Source organism: Epinephelus fuscoguttatus, linkage group LG14, assembly GCF_011397635.1.
Source record: "Epinephelus fuscoguttatus linkage group LG14, E.fuscoguttatus.final_Chr_v1".
In the NCBI taxonomy this organism is placed as follows: Eukaryota; Metazoa; Chordata; class Actinopteri; order Perciformes; family Serranidae; genus Epinephelus; species Epinephelus fuscoguttatus.
Genome location: NC_064765.1, coordinates 27,374,524 through 27,388,417, shown reverse-complemented (window position 1 = coordinate 27,388,417; position 13,894 = coordinate 27,374,524). Strand labels below are relative to the sequence as shown.

General features: G+C 41.0%; 1 protein-coding gene across 5 annotated transcripts in view; it reads left to right on the top strand.

Annotated features, from left to right (window-relative positions):
* LOC125900563 (zinc finger MYM-type protein 4-like) overlaps positions 1–13,663 on the top strand; it is a 28,181-nt gene extending 14,518 nt beyond the window's left edge. For all 5 annotated transcript variants that reach the window (XM_049595641.1, XM_049595638.1, XM_049595640.1 and 2 more), the window contains 11 exons: positions 5,510–5,655; positions 5,770–5,887; positions 5,966–6,223; positions 6,396–6,472; positions 6,798–6,924; positions 7,052–7,203; positions 7,300–7,414; positions 9,662–9,910; positions 10,148–10,259; positions 10,377–10,445; positions 10,801–13,663. In XM_049595641.1, coding sequence (XP_049451598.1) covers positions 5,510–5,655; positions 5,770–5,887; positions 5,966–6,223; positions 6,396–6,472; positions 6,798–6,924; positions 7,052–7,203; positions 7,300–7,414; positions 9,662–9,910; positions 10,148–10,259; positions 10,377–10,445; positions 10,801–10,948 — 1,571 coding nt within the window. In that variant the 3' untranslated portion in view covers positions 10,949–13,663. The remainder of the gene's footprint in view (positions 1–5,509; positions 5,656–5,769; positions 5,888–5,965; positions 6,224–6,395; positions 6,473–6,797; positions 6,925–7,051; positions 7,204–7,299; positions 7,415–9,661; positions 9,911–10,147; positions 10,260–10,376; positions 10,446–10,800) is intronic.
* Positions 13,664–13,894: the final 231 nt, after the last annotated feature.

Genomic DNA, 13,894 nt, shown 5'->3' with positions numbered 1-13,894 from the left:
GTGCCTTTTGTAGGGTGTTTGTCACAACGCTACACACCATCTAATTCATTTTCATTCATCTTTTTGGTTCACTCAATTGTTCATTGTTCACAACTAGCTGTTTCAATAATTGCACCAGCTCTGCTAGATAGCTCCTCGCAACCTGACCAGTCATCTGCTGAAGCATCCACATCTACGTCTCCGTCTCTGCCGCCGTCGCCGAAACCTCAGGGAGAAACTCAGCCCTGTAATGGCGTGCCAGCACGCCTAACCGGACGCCATTTCCTGGGCAAGAGAGACACTGACTCCGACTGCAAGGTCTGCTCACAACACAAGAGGAAGAGGGAGGAGGAAGAAGATCAGCAGCAGGAGGAGAAGAAGCAGAAGATGGATGAGGATGAGGAGCCACAGAGGAAAATGGAAGAAGACGCCGAGGAAGTCAAGGGAGTAAACTCCCATGATGAGAATGATGGGGAGAGAAAAGAGGGGGAGCACACAGAAATGAAGCATTGTGAGCAGAAGAGCAAGACATTGAGGAGGCAGACATCGTATTACTGTAAGACGTGTTCAGGAGAGCCCAGCCTCTGTCCTGTGCCCTGTTTTGAGCTCTACCACACCAGACTGATCTACAAAACAGTTCCTGAACTGGAAACATAAGGTGAGCCCTCAGACTCACACAACAAAAACTAATGTAGTCACACTTTAAATATATAATAACACCATTAAAGGGAAAATTTTCCACCTCTATGTGGATGTCCAGTCATGTTTGATGGTAAATGTAGAAGCAATTATGTTCTCAGTGCATGCTATATTGACCGACAAAGCGGAGTCTGCCTGCTCATGGAGCCGTGCCTGCAGTGCCTACAAGTACCAGCATGCGTTGTGTGAGCTACAGACACCCAGCCAAAACATAGTGCAGCCTGCTTATGCAGGTAACAAAAAAAATGGAGGCTCCGTATTCTAAGCCAGCTTGAACCAAGACAGCAGCCATTCTGTATTTTTCAGACTGTCAGCGGCAGGACATTACTGCTTCAATCCTTTCGCTTTTTCCCTTCACAATAAAAGGCCAACTTAAATTTACTCTACTACTAAGGCTCAACTCAACAAAGTAACTTACACTCGCATTAGATGACAAAAATACTCACTCAGCAGTCATCTGCCACTTTGGCCCTGCAGGTTGTCTTTTCTAGTTTATCTTCATGACCCTGAAGAAGATCTTCAGCAAATGCCTGTCCATGTGAGGAGTAAAACTTTTATGCATAGTAATGCACACGCAGGCTCTTTCACTTGGTGGCTCACGTTATTATACTGTTCTCTTGGTGTGGGTGACAGCATCCAATATAAAATGTCCATGCTGGAAGTCATTACAGCAGAATGATTCAGTTTCTATTGGCACTTGAGGGGAGTATGAGCAAAGGCACCACCAGTCGGCTCTTGGCAGCTCAGGTTCTGGAAGGACTCTGCTGGCCATATCCTTGTGTACGACAGCCCCGGCCTCACTCTGCTGCATTTTTTCTGTTGCGTACTGTGGCTTACATAAATACGACTGAATATCCAAGTCAGCCAAAAACTATAAATAAAAAATAAAAGTAAAATGTACCATTAAATCTTCTGTGCGTGAGGTTCTGTGCTCCTATTTTTGGAGGCCATATTTGCTTTTGGAAACATAGCTAGTTTTCAAAGAAAAAGAGGGAGGTCCTCTTTTAAGCAGCATCTAGAACATGCCCCTGTCAAAGCCGAAATAACCTGTAGTTCTTCCTCCTTCCGACTACGTCACTGGTGCATCTAATGATGCCACTGGATGAAGGAAGAACAGATTTTGCAGCTGCTGAACTCAGCTCTCTGTCTGTATAGTGCACACACATAGGATTTTATTGCTTCACTGGACATCCACATGAAAGATGATGAATTTTCCCTTGAAATAGTAAAACTAAAAGTTTTAAACCACAGCTGTATCCCCTATTCAAGGAGCCCCATTTTGTGTTTTGTTAATGCTATTACATTCAGATGCACTGATGTGATCTGCTTTTTCCAAGTCAATTGAACTGACTTCTTAAGAGGGTCGAGTGTATCACCCGAGTTTTTCTCTCCACAGCCTCCTGACCTGCTGGCATTAGAAGTTGTCTTCTGCGCTGACCTGGGACAAAGATCAAACAGCTACAGGGTTAACCAGTTGTCTTCACGCCTACACTACTTTAGTGACCTTCTCTTCCTTTTCTGTGCTTGTATGTCGAAGTCAAACCCAAAACCTTAGTGACAGCAGAAGCAGAACACCCATTAGTTCACAGTAGTTGCATGAATGTGTACTCGCAAAGTGGTAGTGCAGTAAAGTTATGCACTTACAGGGGTGTTTCGGTATTTTTATAATCCAGTAAAGATAGCAGTATTTGTGCAGAACAGCTTTTCATGGCTGTCTGTATCTTCCCAGAAAGCGTATTTATTTTGTGAGGGGGTATTACTGTAAGTGGTCTGTAACTGATGGGCTAACAGTTTACACAAGGTTAAGGGACTTCCTTAAGTGCTTCACTGACCGTACTGTAACATGTTAGTAAAAAAAAAACAAAAAAATCTTACCTCATTATTGAATCTATGTCACAGTTTATTAACGTGTCATTAAAGCTGATCCTGATCATGGTACATTTGTCAAAAGGTTAAAATGTATGAATCTAGTGTTTCTTTAACTTGTTTACTTGTGTATGTGTTTGTTGTATAAATGGACTGTGCTGCCACTTTATTTCTGGAGGGTTCTGTTTCACTACCGCCACATCATCATGATGTGATACCAGTTTACATTACAGGCTGAAAAGTCATTCACTGTTTCACAAGCAGTAATGATACCTGTCATACAGTATGTAACCTGATCCTTACATTTATTAGGGTCACTTGTGCCTACCTGCTTGCCCAGATGCAGCCCATGAAAAAAACGCCACTGTCAATTGTTCCATACGTATATGCAACAGGGCAACAGTAATGCAGGTTCATGGAGCTGGATTCAGGCAACTGTGCTGCTAAATGTGCTTCTACTTTGAATAAAATACTTGAGCGTAAGTATTAAAAGTCTAGTGTGTAGGATTTAAGGGGTTCTCTTCCACAGCGCATGTTGTTCCTACAGTAGCTCAGCATGGACAAACTAAACACTGACTCAAATTATGTGCATTTCAATCTGCAACCTCAGCCACTAGATGCCACTAAATCCTACACACTATACCTTTAAATCATGTTTGTGTTATTGGAATCTCTTGTAAAACAGTGGCTTGCTTTTACAGGATTTTCATCCCACTGTAGATAAAGTATGTAACTTTAGTCTAGATAGGGCACGTTGAATTCTTTCAAAAAGACCCATCATAATTCAGCTGGAATTAAAGATGCTGGTTAGTTACATAAAATCAGCTGCTGGTCTGTGAAGGAGATGACCTTAAAGAAGGTGTCATAGGAAATGACAAGAGCCGTCAAGTTCTTGTCTAAATGAACAGTTTTCCCTCAAAGGGGCAGTCAGAGCTGATAGATGATCTTAGGTGAAGGACATTTAGTTTGGGTTCACTGTCACTGCCATAATGAAATGAGGACGAGCTGCCCAAACTAGGAAATGAAGTGTAACATTCTCAATAAACATTATAAAAGAGATTCTCTGCCTGGTGCGCCATCATTTTAAATACAGCTGTCAGGATTACATGAGGATACAAATCTGCAATTAACTCTATGTGTCTGAGAGATGAAAACAGAATTCATTTGGATGTGCAGTTATCTTATTTGTACTGGTGCGCACCATTTTAATGTCTATTATGAATGTGTGATGTATAAGAGCTGATGGTTGGATTCCCTGCTGTACCTCACTACTGATGCAGTCTTGACTTCAGTTCATCCACCTGCTGTCAAAGCGAGTCAGCTTTGCCTTGGCTGACATTTTCTAGCCCTGTATTACACGTTTCATAAATGGTTAACTTTTTTTACTTCCTGTACAACCTACTGTCTGTTGTAAGCTTTAATAAGTTCACTTTAACTGCATGTTTTTAGTTTTTCATTGTCGTTATAACACTGACATGGACTCATGTTGCATTTCTGCCTCTTGTTTGTTTAAAAGAATATTGTCATGGTTTTGTTAAATGCAAAAAATGTGTCAATAAATTTAATTTGTGAGTAAAGTTTTGTTGGTGTATGTGTGTGTGAGTGACATTTCTCAGATTTCACCTGCCTCAAAAACACAAGTTTGTTAAGATTGTGAATGTAAAACTGTTCACACGGGCCCACATATTAAGGTTGCACACATCAGTCCAAATAAAACTTATCGAGCAGTGATTATTTAGTAACTCTCACCTGAAATCATTTGACCCTGTTTTTAAAAAGAAGGCTACAGTCATTTTAAGATGTTTGTTGTAGTATGCTGCAAAAGCTGCTTCCGTAATCCTCAGGCTGTACTCAAGACATGAATGCCACAAGAACAAAAGACAAAAGGTAACTCCCAGCAGACACTGAGTTACTTGTAGACAGCAGTGTGAGGATGCAAACAGACCTGAAAGTAATAATAAATTCAATACATAAACAAATGAAGTGTAGATAAAAAGTTGATTAGTGAGAGGGAAATCATTCCACAGGTGTCTGAAATCAGACACTGTGTCAGGGCTGATGATGGTCAAATAAATATGAGGATAATTTTCCACTGACACAAGCAGAAGTGTTTTCCAGAGACATGAAATGCTGCCGCCTGCCTTGAGACAGTAAAGCAACTGCTGGAATCTGCAGAAATGTCAACATGATGTAATAGCAGGTTTACTTTTCAAGCCTGAGGTCATGTGTTCCCTAAACAAAAGATGCCCTGTAAAGTGAAACTGTTAATGCATCTGAGTGCACACTCTTTTGAACAGGTTCAGTCAGGGGAGTGTTGCACCTGCTCTGTGAAAAAGTGTCTACATTATCAGAAATTGCTACAACACAAAGGTTCTGTATGAAACATTTTAGCCACACTACACTCATTTGATTATGAGATGTTGGCAGAGAGCTGAGTGGTGCATTTGTTACATATTAAATTACCAGAGGTTATCAGTATTCTTAACCATGGTCTCATATTTATGGTGATTTATGGTGTACGGTGATTTATGACTGACAGAGCATCTCAATGATAAATATAAAGTGACCTTTAAGCAGCACAAATAAAACTGCACTAAAATATTTTGTCCCTCCTTAACAAGGACAATACTTACCCAGTTTTTTGGTCACTTGCTGTCATGTCTGCATTCTAGAAAATTGCAGCTGCATATAGAGACTGCATGTAGTAGCGTAATACATTTTATTTAATAAAAGTAGTATATTCAATATACTAAGCTGTCACTAAATTATCAGTTTTACCCTTTTTATATACATTTTATTATGACTTTATGTGCGACAGTAGGATGTCTGTGTCTAATCTTATCTTTTAAATTAAATTGCAACTAAATGTTTCAATTCAAAAATGTAAAAATTCTTGCGTATCCTCCTGATAAACATTTTTGACTGTCTCTTCTTCATGATCTTTCCTCCTCCCTCTGTCTTCCAGCTCAGCCTCTGCCCTCAGTTAGCTCTTCAGCAGGAGAGGAGAAAGTGAAGGTGATAATGGTGCCAGTTCCAGTACCAGTCTTCATTCCAGTGCCTATGAACATGTACTCCCAGCACACACCTGTTCCGATGGCTATGCCTTTGCCTGTACGTCCCATTACATTAGTAATCCAGTGAATCCAGAATGATTCATGTACTTTTTGGAGTATTTGCTGCAGAAAATCAAATGATAATTTGTTTTTCATGGTTTTTATTGTACAGGTTCCAGTACCCATGATCGTACCACCACAGAGCAAGGACATGATAGATGCAGCAGTCCAATCAGAGCCTTTGGCGTTAGAGGAAGAAAAACAAAAAGATGGGCCTGTTTCCAGCACAGGTGAGGAAAGTTTCTGTCCTGATTTTTATATATTTAAGTCATATAAAGCTTGACAAATGTTTGCTCTGTCTTTTGCAGACCAGAGTAGTTCTAACAGTGGAGACATGAAGTCAGAGGTGGTCACTCCCATAAGCTGTGAAAATGAGGAGACTCAAAAAGCAGTACAAGCCGACCTGCCGCTTACTGTCAGCTCAGAGAGGAGCACAGAGTCAGCTGATCCTCAACTTGATACGAAGCCAGAGGAGACCACCACGACAAGTGACCCACCTACCACCAGTGCTGAGGATCAACCTCCCTCCTCTCCCATGATGGACTTGGAGACTGACTTCCCGTCCGGTGAGACATCATATAACTTAAAGTGAACACAAAAATAAATCTGTAAAATGAAAAAAAAAAACAAAAAAAACTGGATGGCATGTAGTTGCTACAAGCAGAGATGAAAACTACTCAACAACACATGCATGCACACTGACAGTCACTCACAGGTCTTTTGTATTTGTTTTTGCAGAACCGTTAGATCAGAAGCCACCTGCACCACAGCGAGGAGTGAAGAGACCCAGGGATGTTTTCTCCAGCCGAAAACGGGTATGACTCCCCTGATAGATCAGCTGTCTTTTGGTAAACTCAGGTTGATTTGATCAGCCTCTGATTTAAAACATTTTTCTCCACTGACTTTAGTTATAAGCTGTTTTCCTGCAGGGTGACACTTGGTGTAGTTACATGGTGCATTCAAGTGCTGTAGGAATCTGTGGATGTTGACATCTTTCTAACATACACTACTGCACTGTCTTTGGATGTTGTGATGTTCTTGAATATTACATGTATTTAATTGTCTAATCAAAGTCAAGCTTTTAGCCATGTCGACCATTTTCCACACTACCCACTTTTCATTGCATTTCAATCCATCCAGAGTCGAAGGCGAACCGTGTTGAACCGCACTGCAGTGGTGACTCCAGCCCCCGCCAAACTGAACCACCTGTATGGAGTTAAAGCCTGGAGGAGCTGGGTCCAACAACGAAACAAACACCAGAAAGAATGTGAGCCTCAGTTATCTTATATTCTACTATTATTTTAGCATATCTCTTCCTGCGATTCTATTGATTGGTCCCATTGTAACCTGTTTTATTCTATACTAACTATGTTTCATGGTCTCCTCCCCTGCAGCCAATATCGTGGATATTAAAGAAGACGTCCTTCAGTGTGACTCCGCTGAGCTGAGCTTTGCTCTGTCCTGCTTCATCAGAGAAGTAAGACGGCCTAATGGAGAGACCTACAGCCCAGACAGCATCTTCTACCTCTGTCTGGGGATACAGCAGGTACACACACACATACTGTGTCACTGCTGTCCATCTGGATTTATTTTTTGGGTTTTTTATTGAGTCCTTATTTTCTGTCTCCCTTTGTTTGGACAGTACCTGTTCATGAAGGGCCGCATAGAGAACATCTTTACCGATGCGCTGTACAGTCAGTTTGCCACCAACATCAGTGGGATGCTGCGACTCTGGAAACCGAAACCGCAGACTAGTGGTATGATCAGTGACATAAAGCCATAATCCTTGGGGCTTGGGGTTTTCTGAAATAACTTTTTTAATGTATTTATATTAAATGAGCTGAATACAACATTTAGAGGTTATCTCTGATTCAGAGCCTGAATGGGAATTGCCTTCACACGGCTCTCAAAATGGAGGTGGCTAGCAGCCAGTGGTGCTAGCAGTGCTAACAGTGGCTACGGTTACATGATGGCTTCTCATTCGGAATGAAATGAATCTGAATGAAATCATTCGGGATTAAAGTGTTTCCAGGTAGTTTACATGGGAAATATTAATTCCGAATGAGGGTTTACACGGGAGATCAGTTCAATCGCCTTTATTCAGGTCTGCGCAAGGTTTGGGGCAGGGAAGGTTTCTGATTGGATAGGGGGTGGGGCGGATGTTACGTGTTTACGTTTACCGGAAGAAAACACTGTAGTCCTCGCTCCGGATAACAAGATGCTTGACAATGCTGTTATTAGTGCCTTTTTTGGGCGTGTTTTGCTGATATTCTTAAAGCAGCAGGACGACAACAACCTTGTTCTGCTAATGCTTCATCTGTTGAGCAGGAGAAGGGAGGCAGAAGACCGTGCTGTGGCGAATGGAAACCGGTGAGTGTGAGTCCGACTGCTCTAGCTCAGCCCGTTGCTATGCAGCCCGTTGCTATGTGCGCTATATACGTCATCGCACCAGAAGGGCAAGGAAACGAGCATGCGCAGAAAGACCGGAATGAACTCAAAGAGGAATGAGTGTATACATGCACACAAAACTCTTTCATTTGGAATGACAAACGGAATAAACCACCCCCTTTAATCGGATTTAATTTTCAATCGGAATGACCATTTACATGACCACTTTTAATCGGAATGGCCGTTCATTCCGATTAAAAGTGGAATTGTCCATGTAAACGTACTGACTGTGACAAATGCTAACAACAGTAATAGTGCTAGCAGAGCTAATGGTGTTAACGTGGCAGGAACTGGAGTGTGTGTACTGTGCTTTTGCGATGGCGCTGTTCCACCACTGTGGGTCAGGACAGGAGAAACTTGGATAACAACACACAGATGTAGAGTGACTTCAATCTGCTCAGGATGCCATTACACCACTGTGTCTTTACATACCATTTTCATTGGTAGTGGCGGAGTCTGCCATCCCTCTGACTGAGTGAGATTAATCTAATCAATCTTCTTATATTAACAATGGCTAAATTCTATATAGATGTGTAAGTAGGCAACACTTTGCTGACAGATTGACCTTGTCAGCTTTATAAGTTGTTGACATTTCAATGTTGTATTAACAGGTTGTTCTGCTGCCCCCAAGTGGCCAAAAAATATATTAATGCTGCTTTAATATCACAGGTTGTCTCAACCCTTACTGTGGTTAATCTTTAAGAATTAATTTCAACTGTTTTTATGCCTGGTTGACACCATAAAACTCAGTTTAATTTTACCGTTTCAATTTTGTAGTGTTGATTTTAAAATATTTATTTGCCAATATTCATTAACATCAAATCCAGTTCTCTTAATAATCCATTATTTCTTCATTCTCAATCATAGCATGCAGTGAGATGAAAGGCATTGAGGCACCCAGAACCGGATAAAGGCGCTGTATGTAAGAATGTGGCCAAAATGGTTACTGCACTCAAATTCAAAATACTGCCGCGAGTTGTGTCCACCCCCCCTCCCCTACAGATTCAAGGTTGCTGGATAGCGGCGCGCTGGAGACTGATTTGTTTGCCCACGGGCGGCTGCCATGGCAGGGCTGCGTCACCGCGTCCTTGATCTTCGGTTTTCCAGCGGACCGTTCGAGCAAGTCCAGCTTCTCTGCTGCTAACGCTGCTGCCGGGATACAGCTGAGGAGGACCAGTTGCTAATGCTATGTACCGGGACACTGCTAATGCTGCTTGCCGTGCTGCTGTAGCTCAGTCGTAACCGTAACTGATGCTGAGACTCTACTGGCTGCGGGACTGGTAGACGGCGGTGGGTGGCGCAACAGGCCAAAACACAGATTCAAAACATAAACATGATTTGCGGACCGTAAATTTTTTTTTAAATGCGAATATTCTGGCTGTACTATTGTTGTCTGTGAGATGAGTATGTTATATGAACATTATTCCTTAGTCTCTGTGACATATTTGGAGGATTTTATGACTATTTGCTTTATATTTCTTACATATAGCTCCTTTAAGGCACTTTGAGTATCTGACTGACTCAGCTCTTTCCCTACTTCTTCTTTCTTCCTGAAGGTGGTGCTGTTTCCTCCCGTGTTGTGGAGTCCTACCTGTGGGAGTGTAAGCAGCTGGGCGCCTACTCCCCCATAGTGCTGCTCAACACGCTGCTCTTCTTTTGCACCAAGACCTTCGGCTTCACCACGCTGGCACAGCACCAAAGCCTCTCCTTTACCAACTTCACTCTACACTCTAAACCCTGCAGCCGAGCCGGCAAAGTCCACTACCTCCGATACCAGAGAAGCAGTGCTGGCACGCCCCATGCAGGTGGGTGTTTTGAAATAATACATTAATGTCTTTTTTTAAAAGATTAAAGTAGCAGTGATAGTAATGTGTCTGTGCAGCTGTACAACTATACAAAATATCAGGTATCAATAGCTTCACATCACCTAAAAATGTTTTTATATACTCACTCTGTTTCTAAACATCAAAACCGGTTTCATAAATTGTCCCAAAACGGATTATGTGTTTGCAAGTAGTGAATAAGTGAGTTCTGGTTTACAGAGCGATTGAGAAAAAAGCAGGGAGAGGAAGAGGTAGACCTGGAGATGCTGGAAAATGTCGCCAACCCTCTACACTGTCCTGTCAGACTCTACGAGTTCTACCTCTCCAGATGGTGAGACATATGCACATGCACATAGGCAAACTAACAGATGAAGACGACAGCACTTAAAGTCACATATATGAAACTGAACAAACACTTTTTATTCTCATTCATCTTTCTCTCTACCAGCCCTGAGTCGGTGAAGAAGAGAACTGACCTGTTTTTCCTGCAGCCTGAACAGAATGTGCACACTCACAGGTCAGTCACTTGTCCAGTGTTAAAGAGACACAGAGTCCAGATTAAATGGACATTTAAATAAAACCTCCCAGAGCACGTCGCTAGCTTAAATGTTAGAGCATGTACCATCAAGGCTGAGTCTTCACTGCAGCCGCTTGGGTCCGAGTTTGTCCCAGGCCTTTTGCTACATGTCATACCACCTCTCTCTCTTACCTTTTCCATGTCTCCCTCTCTTCCTCACTATCAAGAGAATGCATGAATTCAAATAAAATAAGAAAAACATATTACCGCCTGTGCTGTTTATAGACAGCAACATGCAAGTCTTACATATTTTTCTAAATTTTTTTTGTCTAATTTCTGTTTCTGACCTCAACAGTTCCCACTGGTACACCTCTCAACCATTAGAGAGCACCACTCTACAGAGCATGCTCTCACGCATCATGGCCGTCAGAGAGGTTCACCAGGAACTCGAAAAAACTCAACTTCAGTCCTCAGCCGCCGGTGGTGATGACAGTTTACAGTGATGTAGAGCTCTGCTTTTTCACACCCTGCTTTCTCTGCAACAGAAACCTCCTGCGATGCCGAACGGTTCACAGTGAATTACAGCTGTACGTACGCCCATCAGTCATTTAGACGGAGGCCAACAGGTCTTTAAAACGGGGGAGACAGAACAAAGACACAATCAAGGGCACTTTGTCACAGTGAGAGACCAATTTCAAGAACATTCAAAGTGTGTTATCACTGTATTGGCCATCCATCCCCTCCCCACATAACTGCACAATGAGTTTACAAACATCTGATAGTCTAATATATGATAAAGGGAGTGTTAAAGAGTACATCGTAAACCAGGTCTTCTTTTCTCATCCTGTCACAACAGAGTGATATTTCTGCCCATCATTTATCACATGTGGTAGGTTTATTTGCTGTCAGTAATGGTCCATGCCGAGACTGTCAGATGAACTTTTTTATTTCAGACACAGACTTCTGCGGTACTAGACTGGTGTGAGCAGCAAACTGCGTGTGAGAACAGTCGGTGCTGATGGAGACGAGGAGAGTTTACATCCATATTTGTTCATTGAGGGGTTTAAATGTGCAGTTTTATCGTTGTTACCCTTCGTCGCATCAGCACATTGCAATATGAAAAGTATTTACTTGTACAGTATGTGTTTTAAAGGCTGATACTGGTATTTAAGGGTTGCTTATAAATTTCACAGACTATGACAGTTTGAGCAGGTTTTGTAATATGACAGTGTGGCGTATTCATGCATAGCTGCACAAAACTTCTTTAAAAGGTTCAAGTGAAGCACTTCCCACAGACATCCAGTGTAGTTTTGATAAATGAAACATTGAATGTGTAGTTTTACAAACTGCATCATCACATTGGAGGTGGATGACACTGGCTGGTTGACGTTGGGCCTTCCAGTAAAAGCCAATATCAGATTTGATATGTTGTTAAACCAGTGTACTGTATATCAGTGTAACCCTTCTTGTTATAACAGAGGAGACTCACAGTGCCTCTCATCTTTTATTATTTTATTATTATCTAGTTATCTGATATTGTTGTCCCCTTTTATGTTCTTCATCCTGTGTGGCCTTATTTTCCTCCCAGCAACTTCTTTTCCTCCAGGGTTCCCTCATATACCTTCATCTATTCCCTCTAGAGGTAAAGACTTTTTTAAAACCTCTTTCTGACCGTGCCAATATCATGTCTCCTCTTTTAGTTTTTCTCTTCCACTTTGTTCCCAAATATAAAACATGGAATTGGGATAATTTGGATAGGCAGCAGATGACTTAAAGTTCCACCACAATACTTTTCCTAACTCTTTCATATGGAGCCAGAACAGTGACAGTAGGTTTTGCCATTGCAAATACAATATTGATAAAAGAAACATTAGTGTTGAAAAAGTTCCACAGGAAGAAAAATGGCGCATTAAAAATGATTTTATTTTATTTTATTTTATTGTGCTCTGATGTGGTTTTTAATGACAGTCCGAGTCTAGAAGAGACATTCTCTACTTAGTATGCAGATAAATCACGCTCTGTGAATTCATTTTTCAGTGCTGGTGTTTACTTTTTGAATGCCAAAATTTCTGAGATACTGTCACTGTTGCAGCTCCATACTTTTAGGTTTCCTGTATTATAACTAATTATATATATGGTTTATGGTAAAGTATGATTTTTGTTGGCCATACACACAGTTACAAACAAGTATTATGACGATGTGTCTGAGATATTTACCACTGTGTCAGCAGTGGTAATCATGTTTTTATTCATCCAGCCATTCATTCAAAGTCAAAGGTGTTTCAGAGAACAGCTGTAATGGATCTTTGATGTTGAGTGGATTGTTCCTAAATTGGCATTTAGATAGTCCCTGTGTCTGAAGACATTGATAAATTATGGAACACATGTTTGGTCCATGGGGTTGCTGCTCAACCACGTCACACTGCTTATAAGAGATAACATGTCTGGACATACTGAACTTTAATGCCTATACATTTTATAATATCCATGTGACATCAGTGACTGTCATTTCATCAAATCTTGGATCATAATTTGGTTCTCTTTAAAAAACAACAATCATGACCAGAAAATTAAATATAGATATAAGTTGTTAAGTTGAGGTTTAATGGAAATATTACCATTTGTTCTTTGTTTTGTGGTAATAAGGACTCCACTACCCACATTACAATGTGGTAACATCATGTGTGTTGTAATGTGCTAATTGCTACTTGGATCTGTTGTTTTCGCTGTTACGATATTTTGTCATGGAGGCCAACTGACCTTTGCCCCATGCTTTTGTTTTATATCACATGTATTTTTACAGTGTAAATGAGTTATAAGCACGACAAATCAGACCAGCCCACATCTAAAGCTGATGGATGTCTTCAGTGCTCTTTGCTCAGCATTCTCCATGTTGACTGATTGCTTTCCATTAGCATTATCCAAACAGAGAGTTCTGTACATGTAGGTGAATGTCTTTAAACAACATACTGTAACACACTGTCACCGCTGCTGGTTCAAATTAAATAATACTGTCTGAATATTATCACTGCTGTCTGAGGCTCATATTTGAAGATTGTAAAGAAAGAACAGGTTCAAAGATGGTCAGATGTTTTATTGTAACGCACAAAATGCTGTATTGCCATCAAGTATTAAAAATTCATCTTATTTCTGTGCTTGATAGCGAGGCAAAGCATTGTGCCATTCTGAAACATTGGTTCATAAAAAGTGTCAAATTCTGTGTGACTTTTGTCGTCATTTGATTTAGTTTGTCAGGATTATAATTGATAAGGCAATCTATAGATAAATCTATAATCAGGGATAGGGGTAGTCATGACATCATTAATAGATTGTGGCAAGTCCTATTCTAGTGTGTTCTCCCAGTCCCAAGTATGATGTCTGCTTTTCAGCTAAGCTAATTTTTCAAATTAAAGTTCGTACAATTGAACAAAATCCCTGGCAACAACTAA